This window comes from Ptychodera flava, assembly GCF_041260155.1.
Source record: "Ptychodera flava strain L36383 chromosome 3 unlocalized genomic scaffold, AS_Pfla_20210202 Scaffold_25__1_contigs__length_14229661_pilon, whole genome shotgun sequence".
In the NCBI taxonomy this organism is placed as follows: domain Eukaryota; kingdom Metazoa; phylum Hemichordata; class Enteropneusta; family Ptychoderidae; genus Ptychodera; species Ptychodera flava.
Window position 1 is genome coordinate 4,380,362 of NW_027248279.1, and position 20,877 is coordinate 4,401,238.

General features: G+C 36.6%; 2 protein-coding genes and 1 long non-coding RNA gene across 7 annotated transcripts in view; 1 reads left to right on the plus strand and 2 right to left on the minus strand.

The window, feature by feature from the left end:
* LOC139125636 (myosin-2 heavy chain, non muscle-like) overlaps positions 1 to 19,528 on the plus strand; it is a 40,834-nt gene extending 21,306 nt beyond the window's left edge. Inside the window, exons 6-8 of the mRNA XM_070691731.1 lie at positions 297 to 356; positions 3,981 to 4,058; positions 16,070 to 19,528. Coding sequence (XP_070547832.1) covers positions 297 to 356; positions 3,981 to 4,058; positions 16,070 to 16,533 — 602 coding nt within the window. The 3' untranslated portion in view covers positions 16,534 to 19,528. The remainder of the gene's footprint in view (positions 1 to 296; positions 357 to 3,980; positions 4,059 to 16,069) is intronic.
* LOC139125649 (uncharacterized) overlaps positions 245 to 20,877 on the minus strand; it is a 176,630-nt gene continuing 155,997 nt past the window's right edge. For all 3 annotated transcript variants that reach the window (XR_011550314.1, XR_011550315.1, XR_011550313.1), the window contains 3 exons: positions 6,354 to 6,631; positions 5,533 to 5,729; positions 245 to 4,201 (listed from right to left, as the gene is read on the minus strand). This is a non-coding gene — a long non-coding RNA (uncharacterized lncRNA). The remainder of the gene's footprint in view (positions 4,202 to 5,532; positions 5,730 to 6,353; positions 6,632 to 20,877) is intronic.
* The window catches only part of LOC139125644 (coiled-coil domain-containing protein 191-like), a 218,719-nt gene continuing 207,272 nt past the window's right edge, over positions 9,431 to 20,877 (minus strand). For all 3 annotated transcript variants that reach the window (XM_070691743.1, XM_070691741.1, XM_070691742.1), the window contains 4 exons: positions 17,810 to 20,612; positions 16,019 to 16,175; positions 11,484 to 11,555; positions 9,431 to 9,507 (listed from right to left, as the gene is read on the minus strand). In XM_070691743.1, the coding sequence (XP_070547844.1) occupies positions 20,477 to 20,612 (136 nt within the window). In that variant the 3' untranslated portion in view covers positions 9,431 to 9,507; positions 11,484 to 11,555; positions 16,019 to 16,175; positions 17,810 to 20,476. The remainder of the gene's footprint in view (positions 9,508 to 11,483; positions 11,556 to 16,018; positions 16,176 to 17,809; positions 20,613 to 20,877) is intronic.

Consider the following 20,877-nt stretch of genomic DNA (forward strand, 5'->3'; position numbering starts at 1 on the left):
CCTGGCTTACCAAGTTTTAAGGTCTATGCAACCTAACTGAAGATTTAAAATGTAGTCATTGTATAATGATATGAGTAGCATTTGAAAGTACAAATATTGAAATGCGTACAGATATAATATACTGTATGAATTAAAGGTGAAATCACTGCATGATAAATAACTAGGATTTTTTTAATCAAATGTTTATAGTTTGCAAATCAATATACCCTATACCTCAAGAGGCAAACTGAAGAAGACTAGTATTTGTGAAAGTTAAGTTATTATTTCAAATCTAAATATTATGCATCCATTTGCAGAGAAGAGCGATTCTGGTGGTATGTTCAGTAAACTTAGAAAATTTGTCACTGGAGATTCAGGTAAGCAAATCTCATTCATATCCTACTTTTCAAAAACTTAGGTCTGTGAATGTTATATTCAAAACACTGTCAATCTGCAAAAATTTCAAAACACGATTCAACTTATTTATAATAATGCCTTGCCAGGTAAATTACAATGTCTGTCTGATAGTCCTGTATATTGCATTGCAATATCTGTATTTTTTAAATTGTTGAAGGGATAAACTTATAATTAGAGATGTGCTTCGATAAATATGGAAAAACTTTATTATTATTTATTCCACATGAAATTAATATCCTACAAAACTGACCTTTTTACATCTAAATATTGCCTTGCACAAGTAATGGTAATACAATATGGATTGAGTGTATTGTGATGTCCTCTGGTAATTCTGGAAAGTGGAAGACTCTAAGGACCGTCTCAGATTGTCGCCGAAGTTCAAAAAGCGAAATTCATTCGTTTATGGGGGGAGGGGGTTTGACCTCCATTCAATTAGTGAACTTCACTTTCGCACTTTTATTTTGTGATCACAAGTTTCGTGTTTATTTTAAATTAAAGAAAAACTGCACACTCGTGCCAACAAATTTTTAACTCTTTCCATCTCGTTCGTGTCCCAAACACAATTTACCGATAGTAACATTGTATCCTAAACCTTTCATCCATCAAATTATACAAAGACAAAAGTATCATTTTTAAATGTGCTATTTATAAGCGTCTGCTCTAACCACTAGATGTCTTTATTCTCACTTGTTATGCACCTGGTCATAGTCGTCTTAATATGATTGAACATGCCTGGGCCCCCTTGTCAAAGTTTCTTGCTTATTTGCCGCCCCTACCAAGTACAAATTGCGTGTTCACAAAGACAAAGAACAGCACAAGAGATGCAAAAAGGGAAAGTAAAATAAAATGAAACTTTTATGCGGTAAAATGTCCTGTTAGTATTCAAATCTGATCGGTTACTTTAATTGAAATAGGGCAAGGGGAATACGTCTTTAAGGGCTATAGCAAAATGCAACATTGTACTCTCAGGCAGACATGAACATTTTGCACTTTTGAAGTTTCGTTTAGGGGGAGGGGGTTTTGTTCTAAACGAAGGAATTTCGTTTCTTGAACTTCTGCGACAATTTGAGACGGCCCCTAACTAAACAAAATCTTTATTAGCGACATCTCCTGCAGTCACACATATTCATATAATACTAGTAGCAAGTCACATTTTAGAAAAATTAACTTTATAAGATTTTTTCAGTATCAACTAATAACTTTCAATGTTTTCACAACCAGTTTCACTCAACCTTGCTGAAAAGATGTATGGTATACAGACATTTAGACACTTGAACCAGAGTTGTGTTTGTCAAACACAAATAACAGAGTGTCTCATAAGGAATAATACTATCTAAATTTATGAAATTTTGCTTACAGCAGGTCAAGTAGGGATGACAATGACCAACGTTTAAAACATATAACAGTATACAGAGACAGCATCACATATTTTAACAATTGGTGTTCATGTAAGATATACACATGGTGGGATCCATGAACACGGTGTGTACACCACACATCATATCAGAGTGGTCGAAAGAAATCAGCTGTACAGGAATTAGTTTTACGATCTTTTTTGTTAAAGTTTTGTTTCTCCTCATACTTATGTCAGGAAGCATTACTCAAGATAATCAAAATTTATCTTCCAACAGCCGATAACAAGAAATGACATACATGATCTGTTTTGGAATGGCTACACAGTACTTCTTATTCACAAAGATTGACATGGTGTTAGTCTTTCATACATACCGAGTGTGATAAAAGTTTACCTCTATAATGTCTCCCTATTTTCAAAGTGAATCTTAGTACCAGTAGTAAAACAATGATATACAGAACTACAATGATAAGAGCACAGAAAAAAGCCAATTCTGGAACGGTACCTACAAACGTTTTCTTTGACAAGCACTCAATCGTAAGCATATGCAGGTCAGAAAACTGGTTGTAGAAAATGTCAAACAATGAGACTGATAAATTAACATATGTGTCTTTTGGGTTCGTTTTCAGTAATTATATAAAACAAGTCATCGTTGATGACACAGTCCCCACTTGTTAATGTGTGCTTTGATTACAGGTCCTCAGAGAGGATAGAGTCCTCTTCATTAGGTCTGTGATAAAAATACTTTTGAATAAATTCGCTTGATACATGTCAGAGTTGTAGTTCAGGAGATGAAAAAATCGTAATAAAATGGCCACATGGTGGCCATATGCATATTGGATCGAATCACAAAACAAATCAATGTGCATATGTATGACATAGGTCAATGTCCTTGTACCAAGTTTGAATAAAATTGGTTGAGATATGCCTGAGTTATGGCTCTGTACATGAAAAAATCGTAACAAAATGGCCGCATGGCGGCCATATTGGATCGTATCACAAAACAAATTGATGTGTATAGCTATGACATTGGTCAATATCCTTGTACCAACTTTGAATAAAATCTGTAGAAACATGCCTGAGTTATGACTCTGTACATGAAAAAATCGTAATAAAATGGCCGCCAGCTGGCGGCCATATTGGATCGTATCACAAAACAAATCAATGTGCATATGTATGACATAGGTCAATGTCCTTGTACCAATTTTGAATGAAATTGGTTGAGATATGCCTGAGTTATGGCTCTGTACATGAAACAATCGTAACAAAATGGCCGCCTGGAAGCCATAGTGGATCGTATCACAAAACAAATTGATGTGCATAGCTATGACATTGGTCAATATCCTTGTACCAACTTTGAATAAAATCTGTAGAAACATGCCGAGTTATGGCTCTGTACATGAAAAAATCGTAATAAAATGGCCGCTGCTGGTGGCCATATTGTATCGTATCACAAAACAAATCAATGTGCATATGTATGACATAGGTCAATGTCCCTGTACCGATTTTGAATGAAATTGGTTGAGATATGCCTGAGTTATGGCTCTGTACATGAAAAAATCGTAACAAAATGGCCGCAGTGCGGCCATATTGGTTATTGGATCGTATCACAAAAAGAATCGACGTGCATATCTATGACACTGGTCAATGTCCTTGTACCAACTTTGAATAAAATCAGTTGAAACATGCCTGAATTATGGCTCTGTACATGAAAAAATCGTAATAAAATGGCCGCCTGGCAGCCATATTGTATCGTATCACAAAACAAATCGACGTGCATCTGTATGACATATGAAGTAATCCTTGTACCAAGTTTGAATGAAATCGCTTCAGGCATCTCTGAGATATCTGCGTGAACGGACGGACGGACGCACGCACGCACGCACGGACATGACCAAACCTATAAGTCCCCCCGGACGGTGTCCGTGGGGACTAAAAAATATTTCAGTAGCTTATATTATTGTGGCTACTGTTTTGCATTTGAAGAATTGTAATTTTTTGAAGCTTTTAAAACATTTTATTGAAAGTAACATCAAATGTGTCAAAAATGTAACTAATATTACATAATATTTGTCATATGTATAGAGATGCAAGTTGCTTGTACAATGCATTGATATTGAAATTTAACTTCTCAAAAAGTTCCACTGAAGTCATTATACTTTCATTAAAATCATATTAAAAATTCTGGAATCAGAAATACTAAAACCAGATACTTTTGTTCGATCAACAGCATCCAACACAGAACCAAAGCCTATTGGAACCAAACGCTACATTGGTCAGAAAAAGAAGCTTGATGGGAGACATGGAGGTGAGTGTACAGCGAATCCTATAATTCATTCATTGGTGTTGAGAAAAACGGTAGTGGTAAAACTTTCAGAGAGCTTGGTTAAATCCAATGCACCAGTGACCAGTCTTAATTGTTGTTCTCTGTCTTCAGTGTAGTGGTTAGTGCTGCAACAACAAAGGAACAACAATTATTATTTCATAAGTACTATTGACAATTTAACGATAGATTATTTTGACATATTTATCAGTAAAAAAACATTACCCCCCGGTACATATTACAAATGAAAAAAATGACACAAAAAAGTTTAGGAACTTTCAATTAATATTGGAAGGTGTATATTAAAGAGGACTGAATTCTATCTGAATGTTTGTATGGTTTGGAAAGCAAACATACCATTTTGTGTTGTTCTTCTAGCTGATATTCTATTTGTGCAAAATTGTTAAATTTTCATGAATATATCATCAACTATGTCTTATGACAAATAGCTAGCTGATGAATGTATACAGCAATCAATGACACATGATAACCTCAAAAGGAGCAGTTGTAAATTTATCAGTCAACATTTTTGATACTTATTGTTTAATGTATGACAAATTATCATACATCACCAACGAAATTTTTACGCCCCGGAATATATATTAGAATGACATCATAGCTGTTTTTGTTTTAATGGAAAGTCACGAGCATGAGACTGGATGGTGGTGTTATTTGAGATATGGCTGCATGTTAGGCTAATGTTGAAGTAAGACCTTACATGTACAAAAACAAATGCTTGACACATTGTCAAATGAAGAGAAGTCTGTGTTTGGTGGTCCAGTTTTAAAGCAGGGTAGTGTTTTAATCAGTGTGTCACTCTCAGCTGCTGTATTGTTACTGTTCTCAATATTTCTACCAAGTTCAAATTCTACAAATTTAATGTAGATCATACAATTTTTGAAAATCACTTTATTGTTTCCGCGATTAATCAAAAGTCAGTATTTATGTTATTTGTTTGCTTTAATTGTAAGACCAAGTATTGGCCTTCAGTTGCATGATTAATGGCTTGATCAAATACAATAAACCTATTCCATTAGGATATTCTGTGATTCATTGGAAATGTAATCAAATGATATGTCATTAAGTCCTCAACAGACTATTCAAAAGAAAACATTACAACAAAACAATGTGAACTTAAAGCGTCATAAATAGCCCAAATAGAAACTTCTGTATGCTGTATTTGCTGATTATGCAATTGTATGAGTAGAGAGGTCACCTGGAGGTCAGTGGTCAGAGGACCAGTAGACAACGACACTTAAATTGGTTAGAAATGCAATCAATGTTTCTTCCTCTTCAGCATTTGGAGAACCTATTGAAATATAAAACTGTCCCAGTAAGAGTGGACAACTAAACAGTTGTCAGTGAAATGAACAGGGAAGAGAGAACTCAGTCTCTAACACTCTGTATTCTTCTGTGGAATATGTTGCGATGGTGGAAACAGGGAATCATAAAAGCACACCTTTGCATTGCAGGCCATGTGTGGCAGCTAAGTACCGTATGTACTGTCTATTCACTTGGATGTCCATATGTTCAACAACTCTACATCTGTTAAAACCATTATCATCAGAATTATTACCAAGTGTCTGAACGACGGTCTGATCAATGTTACAGTTCCATGGTTACTCGCCATAGTAGCGGCAGTAATCCTGGTCTGTCCTAGATAAAGGAGGAGGAGTTATGCATTGTGTTGGAATGTTTGCGACAACCTTTGACATTTGACATGCCTATGACACATCTAACCCTTGGTCCCTGTTGAATCTAATCAATCAATTGTAACACCAGTACATTTGTGGTGTGTTATACTGAGGAGTTGCAAAAAGTCAACCAAAACAGCAGATCCCATCTGAAAAAATACATATTATTTACATTATTATACACCTATGTCTTTAACCAACAGAGTTTCATCATTAAGTAAGTTTCAGTATCAATAAGCACAATAACTTTTGGTGTTATTGGATGTTATTTGACCTTCGACCCCTCAATGGTTTTAGGTAAACACTGGGAAAACATGGTAACACGCACTGTATATTAAAAACATGCACAGTATACCTCACCATTTTGTACTCAATGCTTACTGCATGTTTTCTTGTAATATTCACTGCAAAGGGGAAAAAGGAGCATGATTTTAAGACTATTCACAAAATACTGGCCTGAGGATTTATGCCCATGTAATTGTCCTAAATGATGTGTTTCAGACAAAGTCATGGCTGTATAAAATGTACTTTGAATAGATCCTGGTATTTTGTGAATAGGCTTATATAGTATCCTCCATATACTCACCATCGCAGATCAAACGATCAGGTTTTAGATTGACCTTTGACCTACATCATGTACATGCCATGTGGACTTTTTAAACACGCACTCCATTTGCTGTATTGCTTGCTACGTTGTCCATCAAGTTGTCTCATGTACCAGTAACTCGGCCTTAAAGTAGTTAGCTGTTTGCCGTCATCTTTAACCTGGCTCCATAGATTTTCCCATCCATTGTTTTTCTATCATGGTAAAATTGAAATTGTCCACAGGAAAATTGGGATGACATGTTTATTATATATTTCTCTCTGCAAAAAGAAAATGTTCAGATGTAACACACATCATTTTTTTTCTAAATTTCAGTTTTTGTTTTCATGCAGATTTTTGTTCCTGGTGACCCAAAAAGTATATGTCTACTCAACCTGTACATCTGTAGACTGCATTATTATCATTAAAAGGTGAATTCTGGTCCAACATGAATTCAAGTGTGTACAATAACAGTACATTTTTGCACATATCAAGGCTGTACTGACAAGCTAAATGAACACTTGGTGTTTTAACAGGCTTCTTGGAATAGAGCGACATGTTGCTTTTGATACAAAACAAAATGTAATGACAACAAAAAAACTGTTAAAGCTACAGGTCCATTAAATAATGTCTGCAAAAATAAAACATTGTGTCAAAGTTACACAGCTTACAGACAGAGTACTGTTCTAACATCACTGTACACAGCAGTGTTCTCACATCACTGTACACAGCAGTGGTCTCACATTACTGTACACAGCAGTGTTCTCACATCACTGTACACAGCAGTGTTCTCACATCACTGTACACAGCAGTGTTCTCACATCACTGTACACAGCGGTGTTCTCACATCACTGTACACAGCGGTGTTCTCACATCACTGTACACAGCGGTGTTCTCACATCACTGTACACAGCGGTGTTCTCACATCACTGTACACAGCGGTGCTCTCACATCACTGTACACAGCGGTGCTCTCACATCACTGTACACAGCGGTGCTCTCACATCACTGTACACAGCGGTGTTCTCACATCACTGTACACAGCAGTGTTCTCACATCACTGTACACAGCGGTGTTCTCACATCACTGTACACAGCGGTGTTCTCACATCACTGTACACAGCGGTGTTCTCACATCACTGTACACAGCGGTGCTCTCACATCACTGTACACAGCGGTGCTCTCACATCACTGTACACAGCAGTGTTCTCACATCACTGTACACAGCAGTGTTCTCACATCACTGTACACAGCAGTGTTCTCACATCACTGTACACAGCGGTGTTCTCACATCACTGTACACAGCGGTGTTCTCACATCACTGTACACAGCAGTACGTGTTCTCACATCACTGTACACAGCAGTGGTCTCACATCACTGTACACAGCAGTGTTCTGACATCACTGTACACAGCAGTGGTCTCACATCACTGTACACAGCAGTGTTCTCACATCACTGTACACAGTGGTGTTCTCACATCACTGTACACAGCGGTGTTCTCACATCACTGTACACAGCAGTGTTCTCACATCACTGTACACAGCAGTGTTCTCACATCACTGTACACACCAGTGTTCTCACATCCCTGTTGAGTACATGTTCTCACATCACTGTGCACAGCTGTGTTCTCACATCCCTGTTGAGTACATGTTCTCACATCACTGTGCACAGCTGTGTTCTCACATCACTGTGCACAGCTGTGTTCTCACATCACTCTACACAGCAGTTTTCTCACATCCCTGTTGAGTACATGTTCTCACATCACTGTACACAGCGGTGTTCTCACATCACTGTACACAGCAGTGTTCTCACATCACTGTACACAGCGGTGTTCTCACATCACTGTACACAGCAGTGTTCTCACATCACTGTACACAGCTGTGTTCTCACATCACTGTACACAGCAGTGTTCTCACATCACTGTACACAGCGGTGTTCTCACATCACTGTACACAGCGGTGTTCTCACATCACTGTACACAGCGGTGTTCTCACATCACTGTACCGGTAGTACACAGTGGTGTTCTCACATCACTGTACACAGTGGTGTTCTCACATCACTGTACACAGCGGTGTTCTCACATCACTGTACACAGCAGTGTTCTCACATCACTGTACACAGTAGTGTTCTCACATCACTGTACACAGCGGTGTTCTCACATCACTGTACACAGCAGTGCTCTCACATCACTGTACACAGCAGTGTTCTCACATCACTGTACACAGTAGTGTTCTCACATCACTGTACACTGTCACAGCAGTGTTCTCACATCACTGAACTCAGCGAGTGTTCTCACATCACTGTACACAGCGGTGTTCTCACATCACTGTACACAGCGGTGTTCTCACATCACTGTACACAGCAGTGTTCTCACATCACTGTACACAGCAGTGTTCTCACATCACTGTGCACAGCAGTGTTCTAACATCACTGTACACAGCAGTGTTCTCACATCACTGTGCACAGCAGTGTTCTCACATCACTGTACACAGCGGTGTTGTCACATCACTGTACACAGCGGTGTTCTCACATCACTGTACACAGCGGTGTTCTCACATCACTGTACACAGCAGTGTTCTCACATCACTGTACACAGCGGTGTTCTCACACCACTGTACACAGCGGTGTTCTCACATCACTGTGCACAGCGGTGTTCTCACATCACTGTACACAGCGGTGTTCTCACATCACTGTGCACAGCAGTGTTCTCACATCACTGTACACAGTGGTGTTCTCACCGTTGGCAACACTGCATACAGAGTCACACCAATTAAAATGGCAGCCAGTCAGAATGTGTGAAAGGATAATCACATGTTACATAAAAAGATTTATTTCAAATTAAATGACAATGAAATCAATCCATTTTCAGCGACTGTTACATATGATTGATGAGGATGGAAACCAGTCATTTTACAAACCACCGTACCTGGTCTGTGTTTATTCTCAATTACAGATGAAAAATAATACAAACCAATCATGTATTGCCTAGAGATGGGAGTGATTTAGCTAGGTCACTCAAAATTGCACAAAACATAAGAAATGCCAAAAACAAGATCTGAATAGTATCACCATGGTTACTTACCATACATGTATAATACTGCACTCGATGGCCCACTTGGTTCCTCATGGTGAAAAGTTGTTTACAATTTGGTTCTATTTCTGGTGAAATAAAAGAATTCAAGTATCTGGATAAACTGACATTTACAAATTGAATAGTTACTGTAGCAGCATAGCTAAAAAATTATTTCAACTGGAAGGCAATATCTTGTACCTGGTATGCTTTACTCTGCACTTTGGATGTATGATATACCGTACATGTACCGGTACATTAAGAAAACTTACACCTGTGTAGAACAATCTCAAAAGTTACTGAGTGTCTGAAAGATGGGCTGATCAACATCACCATAGTAACAGCAGAGAACCTGATCTTTCCTAAAGTTACTAAAATAAAACTCTGGAAAGCAAGATACACAAAGCAACTCAAGAAACCCAACAAGCAACACAACAATAAAACACAAATTGCCTAGTTTGCATGATTTGCATACCCTTGGGAGGTTAAGCCATGTTGGCTGAAAAACTGACATCCATATGTTTTTATTTGGATGATTTGCTTCATGTTCACACAGTGGTGTGTCATCCAGAACAATCTTTGACATATGACATATCCATGCATGACATCATCGGGCCAGCCATAGGTATCTGTCTTATCTAATTGATTGTATGTGCTTTCTTTAGCAACTGTACACAGTATTGTATATGTACTATTTATTGTGTACTTTCCAGAGAGTCAGGTAATAGCTTGACCTTTGACCCATACAAAACATGCACTCTATTTGCTTTTACAAGGACATGACAAGTTGCTGGGTGACTTGTCTTGTAAACCTGTAACATGCATTACACCTGATTGTGTTACTGCTGAATTGCCCATGGAGATGCTAGCAGTGAGTTAAATATCTTGTGTATAAGTCCGCCTTCAGAAATTAAATCAAGTTTTCAACTGTTTCTTTGCCTTCCTCACTTAACAACCATGGTGACCTGTGCAGAGGGAAACTGGTTTAAAAGGCCAGCAGCTGTAACTTTTGATGATTTTTTGATTTATTTTGTTTTAATGTTAACTGCAGTTTATGGTGCTACACCAAATTTGCTATGGAACATGTTTAGCATGGTGTAGAACATGTATAACATATTTTGGTAGTGTTAGGCTTGTCAACTGAACATGTTCTGCTACACATGTTGACTGTTATTGTTGACAAGTGAATTCTTATATGGAGTAAGGCAAAGCCATGACACACAGAAAAACGTTTTGGCAGGAGTCACAGCACTTTATCAAGGCATCGTAGCAGTCTATCAGAGAATTTCAGTCACAGGTTTGATTTATGACCTCAAGGGAGGGCAACATGTTACCAAGGAAACACTTACTACCAAAGTTGGGATGCATGGTGTCATAGCAGGCTGGAGGAAAGCACAAACGCATTGTGGGATCATACTAAACATGGGGCCATGTGGTACATTGGTCCCTGTGGATCCGCATCAGCAACCCCATACAACTTAATTAAAAGCAATTGAAATTCCAGTGGAAAATATGACAATCTCTAATATAGTGTGGTAGCTCCCTTGTTTGTTTGTTTTTGGGTGTATTTTATGGGGTATTAATGGTGGTGGGTAAGAGGGAATTTGTCAGTTGTGAACATCAGTGTGGCGGGAGTTAAAATGGCTAGGTACACTGTGCCGATGATGAGGAGAAAGTTAGCACTGCAGGTGGCTGATGGGTGATGATCCAACTACATGTAGGTACCAGCTAGATTGGTTGTCGAGCAAGTACAATATGTATGTCATGGCATGCATGTGAGTATGAGGTGGAATAGGCTTTCATTGGTGTACCGGTAGTGTTGACGTGCTACTGTAGTATGGGGGTGATATGAGACCACAGAAAAAGACGTGTAGCTTATGTACCGTAGTAGACATGGCCAAGGTCTCTGTGACCTCGATTCATCCAAAGAAGTTTGCTATCGGTAAATTACAAAACCTGGACAGCCAGGACAAAAAGTACATAATGCTCCATAATGTGACTACAGTGTGACTGCGAGCGTCTGTAAAATGTCAAACAAACACAGAAAAGAGTAATTAACACATACCTGTCTCTTTGTAATCTAACTGTTCTACTTGTCTCGTTCAACTGTCTGGAAAATGACAGTGATGTAAAGTGACTGCAAATAAACAAATATGACTTCAGTTTTTCAAGAAAACTTGGTCAAAATTAACTTACTATGTTCAAAAATTGCCATGTAATCCTCTAGGTTCCATTAAAGTGTTCAAAAATTATGAAATAATAAACTCGTAATGAAGTGATTACAAAATTTCAGACTAGTCTTTGTAATCTTACTCATGGTATCAAAAATAATTTGGTTATACAAAAGAAATTGATCATTAATAAAAAATACTTCTTATTTATGTGACTGACTTTGTTTAAGAACAATTCAATTGAGCCTGTTTCCAAGCTGACATAATTTTCATGACAGTTGTCCAATGGAGATGTTTAACCCTTTTCCTGCCAAGTCCATATTTCACCACCAGGTCAAAATGGTTAAAATTAATGAAACACAACATATTCCATATGATGTATTTTAACATAATACTGTACATTTGAAGGCTGTTGAAAACATAATACTGTAAAGTTGATTTTTTGTGGACAAAAGATGCTATAACATACCAAGCCAAGTGGGTGAAAATACATCATGTTTTGGCTCAGTACCTCTTTTTACTGACTTGGCTGATGGGGAAGTGATAGTTATTACTGTCTGGCAGGAAAAGGGTTAACTACAGTGCAACAACTTTTGATGAAATCAGATTACTCTTTGAGAATGCAAAACAGTCTCCTTGATGATCACAATACAAAACCACTCACATGACAGTACAGTGTTGTCAGACAGTCTTAAATGTATCAGCACGGTGGTAATGACGTCCAAACAAGCAGTGAAAATAAAAGACTTCAAGCATTATGTGTCATTGTGAGGAAAATTAAGGGACAACAGTTGTAAAGCTGTACTTTTTTCAGCATTTTGTTCTGTGTCATTTTTACATTTTCTTGTTCTGCCTCTGCGCACACTTTAAAGCCTATCACTCACTGAGCAAACTCTATCTTTATTGCATTTATAATATGCCTAATTGTTGTTAATGTAGTAAGTGCCATTTTTATTCAAACTTTCCTCAAGGAATCTTTCAACCATTCTCTTTCAAAATCAGAAATGAAAATCTGGGGTCACTGTGCAGGGCTGTCAATTATAGCCGGTCACCGGCGGCAAATCGCCGTCTGACACAGGGCTTGCCGCCGCCTGTTTTCCCTATTCAAGGCCTGCAATAATGATCTTTACACACGTTATGAATTCTTGCCTGTCCAAATTCTACCGTTGGCTGCGCTGTGCTACAGAGGCGCAGCCCCTAAGGCTCGTTGGTAGCCGATTTCTGATTGGTTTCAATCGGTACTGTCAAAAAGCTTTACGTGTTCTGATTTGTTTTCGGACGTACACGATCGATATGGCTACGAAAGTCGACAGCCACGTTGGATTTATGGGTCCAAAAAAGACCCCGAGAGGCTTACACTAGCTCTGGATATAAAAGTAATGTCAATATTTGTAAATCATTTTATTTTCCTGAGGAATTTCAGTGATCGGGGGTTCAATCCATCAATGGTATAGCATGCAATGTGATTTCACGCCGCGTCTGAGCAAAATGCCATAGCATTACGTGTATTTAGCGACTGGAATTTTTGATTTGTTTTCCCGTTTGCAGATCGTGAACACTCTTTACAATCAGTAAGAATCGTTTACTCAGCGCAAAAAAAAACTTTGTGGGGATTGACACAATTTTTAGTGAGTTTTGACTACCACTGAATTTGTTTGCACCAAGCTGCCGTTCTATGAAATGTATTCATACGGTAGTACATGCTGTGTACTGTGGTTGTTTCGAAGGCCTGAGTATTGAAGTTTGATAAATATTCCGACATCCGAAATCTTTCCTCAAAAGCAAATATCGGTATTCCGATCCTTCAAAATCATTTACCAAGACCAACATTTTTAATGTTTAGGGCAATCACAAAATTTAGCTAGGCTTGACTATATACTTTCGCGGTATCTTGCACGTACGTGAGGCGGTACATGTTTTGAATATGGATATAACATGCATGTAGTGAGCTTACCCACTTGGCCGGCGTGAGTTTCGACAAAACTCTGACTACTGTGAGGGATATCAGAATAGATACTATGATAGTCATCAGGAGAAAATATTTGATCGTTAACTTTCACGCGCAAGGATTTACTACCTAAATAAATCAACATATTCTCATCTTGTCGATTGAGAGGCCGACGAACAACGAAGCCACGCAATTTCATTAGCGGATGTAAACTTTAGTATTGTAATTGTTTGTATGACGTAGCGTCTACTCAAATTGTCTCTGGTAATGGTCTCGTATTTACCCCATAACATTTGTAAATTTTCACACTGGAAATTCATAGCCGGTAACTCTGAGGAGAGGTCTTGAAACAGACAAAATAAAATTACAGTATCAACCAGACGTAGATCGGAATTTTTTGTCGTGCTGTTATGACATCAGTGTTGCAGTGGGGACAAGATTTTTTTAAATTCTAATACGATTAGCTGTTTTTGAATGGGAACATATTACAATATTGAATTACTTTCTGCAGATGTTTTCTTAAGAAATAGTTTCTGCAGGTGTAGTTTCTAAAGCTACATCTGAAGAAATAGTATTGCAGATGTACATGTAGTTTCTGAAGCTACTGTTTCATCAGCCTGAGAATCACACAATATTGGGGTATTGTCAGCTGGTACTGCCATACAAGCCTTGGGCTTAGATGAGTACTCCAGTGATTCTGATTATGGTTCAGATTTTATGGTTGTAATTCAACAGAATTTGTATGCAAATAATAATAACCTGGTGTATCAATAAACATATAAACTCTGTAATACTTCTGTTTGTCTTTCATAATTTTATTTCACAAGATTCAATTTCATGTTGCTTTTTATACTTCAGTTATAGTAATAAACATGACAGTAAATTGCCCTCAAAAGTGCCACCACAGGCCACCAATTGAAGATGAATAATTAGAAAAGCTTCAGCTTCAGCGCGCACGCCTTTCTTCGCTTCGCTCCGCACAAGGCTGTACCCTCCTGTTCTTTCACTTGTACCCTTCTATTCAGAAAACATTGACAGCCCTGACTGTGCAAAATTTGGTACTAGAGAAACAAAGTACCAAAGATTTACCAATATTTGACATTCAAAATGGCCGAAATCCTTGTGTTCAATCTTTGGAGATAAATAAAATTTGCTATTTTTGAAAATCTAAGCTAATGATAAGTTTTCTTACACCAAGAGCTCTAAAATGAACCCTCACAAGTGGGGGAAGTGGCATATCAGAAAAAAAATTGTAAAAGTTTGAGATTCCGAATATCTGTCCCCGAGGTGCATTCTACCTTAATAGGAAATAATTGAACTAAATTAAAAATTAAATTAAATTCCAGTCATCGATATCAATCTGGATACAGGGATTGTCACAAGCTGAACACTATTTATTTCTAAATGTTCAATGTTTCCAACCCCTTTCAGCAGTGCAGGTCAAATGTCACCTTAGAAATCAATGGTCTTTGAGTCAGACTATTCAAGTGTATGGGTGGAGAGATGTGACCATGAAACCAGATAAGAAACAACAAATACTGTAAAATTATCAAAAGTATAAGCTATAGTGTAACATTAATTCTAACATTTCATTGGGAACTGTGGATAAATTCAATGAAAACAAAATTTGGTGTTTGTATCTTTTTCTGTTGCATGCTGGATACTGTCAATTGAGCATTCATTGTCATGAAATCATAAAATATGATGTCCAAATATAGAAGTTGACTTGTTGACACAGTTGTTTTGCAAGAAAAAATTCAGAAAAACAGTGTCTTTTGTCTGACCTTAGGTAGTTTACTACTTTTGAACTCATACATGTACATGGCCTCTATATTTAGAAAACGAATGAAAAGAGTATTTCAACAAACTCTTCAAAAAGTACCAAAATACAACATAAAGTGTGCCTTCAAATATTATATCAGATAACGTGGATTATTTGATAAATATATGTCAACTTCTTGACCACTAGAATGATCAATTTTGGAAGAGAAGTGAACAGCAAACAATGTAGCATTTTTGCTCTCTGCTCTCAGAATTTTTGAGGTGAAAAGCAGAGGACAATTAGCATAATTTTTAAACTGTCAAGAATGATTAACTTCAAAAATCAAGGAGAAAATAACTTATTTTACCCTTGTGTTTATTTTTGATAAATTATTCGGATTTTTATTTTATTCTGTTTTTATACCGGTAATATTATCAGGCTGAATTTTGAAGCAAGTATAGATACAACTTGCCCGCAGCCCCTAACCTTTAGTTGCAATCATGCATGACATTTTGTGACACCTAAACATTGATTTCAGCTTTGAGCCTTGTGGTGCAGTGAAGAGTAGAAACAATCTAGACCTAAATATGTAAGAAAATTGTTGCTATTGCATTTCAGGTTTGGTAACATAAAAGAGTTTTCACTGTGCCAGAGAAATTTCAATGTCAGCAGAAAATTTTCACATCAATACTTTCCTTGGTAAAAGAAAATAAACTTACCTGCAGCTCCTGTGAATAATATTGACTTTTGACCTCTTCTTTACTCCACAGGTCACAAATGGACATTGCAGATATTGGGCAGTGATGAGTCTGGTACAGAGCCAGGACAGTTTAATGAACCCAAAGGTCTGGCATGGCATGGAGATCAGCTTGTGATCTGTGACACAGAAAACCATCGCATACAAATACTCAATAAGAATAAGGTGGTCATAGAAATTATCAGATTTGATGGTCAGTTTAAGAAAAAATTCAAACCATGGGATGTGGCCATATCCCCTGATGGTCACTTCTTTATCACTGACATCGGTAATAACCAAATAATTATTTGTGACCAAAATAAAAAAATTATTCAAATTATTCCCCAAAGTGCAGACATTGAGGTTAGGAGCATTACTGTAATGGCAGCATTTATTTTTGTCACTGACAGCAAAGGTAAAAGTTTGATCAAATACAACATCAAAGATGGAAAACTTGTGCAAGAGTCAGTGATCGATTCAGTGATCCATACTCTGTAATGGCTACTAGCAACAACCATCTCTTAGTGTCAGACTACAATAGACATGTCATTCATGTTTTAGATTCTGATTTGAATTTTCTGAATTCATATCGCAATGATAAGTTAAAGTATTCACAAGGCTTGGATGTTGATTCACACGGCAATATTTATATTTGTACAACAGAGTGGAATGGCATTGTAAAACTGAGATCTGATGGACAATTGGATTGTGTATTATTTAAAGGTGAATGGTTTTACCATGTTTCATTGCAGTCAATGATGACATCACAACAACAATTGCTCTCACATCGTGGCCGTCTCGGTCCGTCCACCAATCAGAGTATACTCTGTATCAACATAGATATGCATTACAATCTCATCAAAATATCACCATTTTTAACACATTTTTCACATCCTACACCCCAAGTTTGGACTAAAAATCTCTTGTCCTCAACTCGACACAGAACTTCATGTGCATCCGGATCAGAATTGTGAAAATTTTGGTGAAAAATTCAGGAATTTTTTGAAAATGCATTGAAACACAGAGGGACTGTGATTGAAAGCAATGGACGGTCTTCACCGGTGACGTCATCGATTGTTTTGTTGACTTCAAGTAAAGTAGGTCAGTAGGTTTTCTCCATTTTTCTCAAAATCCAGGAATTCTAGACATCAAGTGTGGGCTAAAAATTTCTTGTTCACAACTTGATGGACACGTTTATGGTAACTGGAAACCAAGTTTTAAAAATTTAGGTGAAAAATTTCTGACATTTTCATAAATGCATTGATTGCAATGAGCAGTTTGAATTGGTGACGTCACTGGAATGCCAAGTAAAGTTAGTCATGATAAGAATTTCTCAATTTTTGGTAAAATTACAAAATTTAGACATCAAGTGTGGGCTAAAATTTTATTGTGTATGAATCGCTAGACTTGTCTATAGTGACCAGAATCCATGATGAGAATTTTTTGTGAAAAAAATATGAGTAACTTTTGATGAATCATAATGAATGAATGAAAACAATCAATTTATTCTTGAAAATGCAGTGTTTAAAATTCAATCATTGAAATTGTCAAAATGGTTTTCGGATTAAAAACTGACTTCCGTACTTTGTACGGATTGACGGGTTACATGCAAAGCAAAACCGGCGATTTAATGATTTTCCAAACTCACAACAATGGAATATTTTGATGAGATTGTGTATTGGACTGTCCTGACAAACCATCAGATCTCAATTACACCAGAGACAAACGACCGGTACGGTTCATTTGTCAGTGAAATGTACTTGTAAAACATTACCTGTATATCCTGTGATAACTCCTGCATAATATGTGCTAGATAGTCCAATCCGATGTCGATGGTATATTCCAAATATAAACGTTTACGGAAAGTAAACGAAGGACAGCCGACACGATCTGTCGGTCATGAACTCAATTATGAAACATGTGACTCAGTGCTATCGCCCTCATAAGGCGTAAGTCGTTTTGCATTTACATTCGTTTGGAAGAGGGCGCCATAACAAGTATTTCCAATACAGCGACAGGCAGTTCCACGTGTTGAAGCTCCATCGCAAGCTTGTTGAATATACAGTTAACATCTTTCCGCGAATGTTGTGACGATGGAGCTGCAAACTTTAATCTGTGCGTACGCTATGGTGAAAACGATACATTTTGATCACGTAGAAAACATAAGGCAACAAGGCAACACCATGAAGAAACATAAAATTTGTCATATTCGATAGATTAAAAGTTGTTTTAAAATTAAATATGATCAAACATTAAAAATGTTTCCTTCGTTATCCAACACCTTCCAAGTTCAAAAAAAATGTCCAGCGAACGATACTATCCTTCAACATTGCATGCTGTTTTTTTCATGTATAAAATTCTGAAGCATTACTATTACATAACCAAATCTACTTCAAATGCAACTCTATGCTTTATTGAGTTTGATTTAAATCTTGTCTCTTGAATCAAAAGTGTTCGTTTAAAGTTTCATTTTAAGTGGTCAGTTTCAACAGACATTGAGATGCATTAGTAAAATATCTATTTTTGAGCAAATCCTTCTTGTATAGTTAGATAGAGATATTAGAAGAAAAGTATATTCTGAATCTACTGGTAGAACTTTTATTGATATGATAGATACAGATATTCAATATAAAAACAGAAAACACTGCATGTTTCTTTTGCATATTTTAATAATTGCTGTAAATTTTTCTTCACCAAAGATGTATCTGCATATGCTGTGGATATTTTGGAAGGATTTATAGTGGACATTCTCCCTAAATGTTTTAAAAATACTCCATATAATTCTTGTAAATACTTTTCATGTTTCATGTTTGTTGAAATCAATACATTGGTCTGATATTTTCATCATTTGTGGATTAGTCTTTTCTAGAATAGAGCATTTAATCATTTGTGAAATTTTTCAGGTAATTCATCTGTTGTGTATGATTAATTATTGAATGCTATGGTTGGATGTTTTTGAAAACATTTACAGAAATCTTGTATTTGAAAGTTTGGAATAGTTTTTAGCACTAAGGAGACACCATATGCAAAGGTTCATTTGTCTCAAGTTTCAATTCAGTCCATGATCTGATTGACACATCTTTCTTCCATAAACACTAAAAGACATGTACAATGCAAATCAAACAAAAAACAAAGAGAGCTATGTCATGCTGTGAGAGATTTTTCTTCCAAATCTGAATAAATGTTTAACATAAGAAATGTTCAATAATACTAAATTTACTTTGAAAATTGTACATAAAGAAGATGGACTATAGGAATACTCAAATAAACAGTAATTAGATCACTCCATGCAGATCAATAGTCACAGTTCATACTCAGTTGTTTGTATTTTTGTGATAAGTAATATTTGCACACAAAGGTTTAAAAAAATAGAAACAAAGTTCATACATTGCTACATGTCGTACTGTCTTCATTCTTTCAGAGGAAGAAATGCAACAAAACACCAAACATGCATTTTGTAAAAAATAAATATTTATTTCTCTCAACTAATGTATATAGTATTTTATGGTTGTATTTTGTATTTCAGCATATTTCAGCCTCGACAAAATATCTATGTCACACAAAATAAATAATGTACATCAGTAAAATAAAATAAAGTAACAGCTGAGCAACAATAATTCTGACTCTTTTTTGACGTTGGTGTCTTTCAAATTGAATATTTTATATATTTCTTTCTGAAAAGTCTAAATTTCTGAATGAAAGTAAAAAAATCTTTACCTTCTATCAGCTGATTTTATCATCTCTCTCAAGCTTCTATTCTATGTGTTTTGGCGGATAAATGAGCTGCATATATTGTAGATATCTTTTTCACAGAATGACATGAAATGCTTTCATTTTTTACTTTGGTCTTGAGCTCAACTGCTTGTTGCCACCGAAAAAAATTATGTTTTGTGAACAATTAATATCAAAACCATATTTAAAATTCTGTTACCACTGACTGATGTACAGAAATGATGAAATACGTAACTGTGCATGTAAATGAAAGTCCTCTTGGAAATATAAAATAAAGGCACTGTTCCATACACTGTTGATAAAAATAGGACATACTGGTATATTTCAATAAAATGGAGGAAAAAACCTGACACTCATCATTTTGACTGATTATAGTTGAAGGAACCAGACATATTAATCACTAATTATCCAGGTACAGTTCTTGTTTGTGAAAAAATGTTGCGTACCAAAACTTCTGAATACAGGAAAAACCTGGCAGAAAAGTAACATTTGTTGAACGGAGCTCTTTTAGAGGACAATGTTGAACATTGACAACAACTCATTTTGCATTCAGTAAAGCTTATCATCATGTGCTGTTACTATTTACTGCTCTGTCATAAATTTAATCGAAGGTCATGACCTGTAACACCCAAGGTCCAGCAGTTGACCTCACTGGAATAGGCAGAGCGCCCTCTTCAGGTATAAAAGGTCTTGAACAGATCATTGAATGCTATGATACACCAAAGTCTGGAAGTATAGACTGAACTTTCTTTCTCATTTCTTCCATCCTCTTCTGACGTCTTTCTTCTTCTTTCACAACCTGTGGGTATCTCCTCCATGCACTGAAAGCTGTCTTCACGATTCGACTGTGAAGGATAAAAACACAGTGTGATGTAAAAGGTCAGAGGTGATAACATAGAGTGTTGGGTGTGTGTGATGACTGTATGTGCTGTTTCCTGGATACAAAACTATTATTATCATTTTACATCAGAGACTCCATTGAAATTTCAGTAACTGTTACTTGAAACACAAGAGAAGCAATTAACCTAAATACTGAAGTGCAAAAGGATTAGTACATTAAAACAATGAAAATAACAGGTCCTCAATGACCACTGTACCATATTGTTTTCT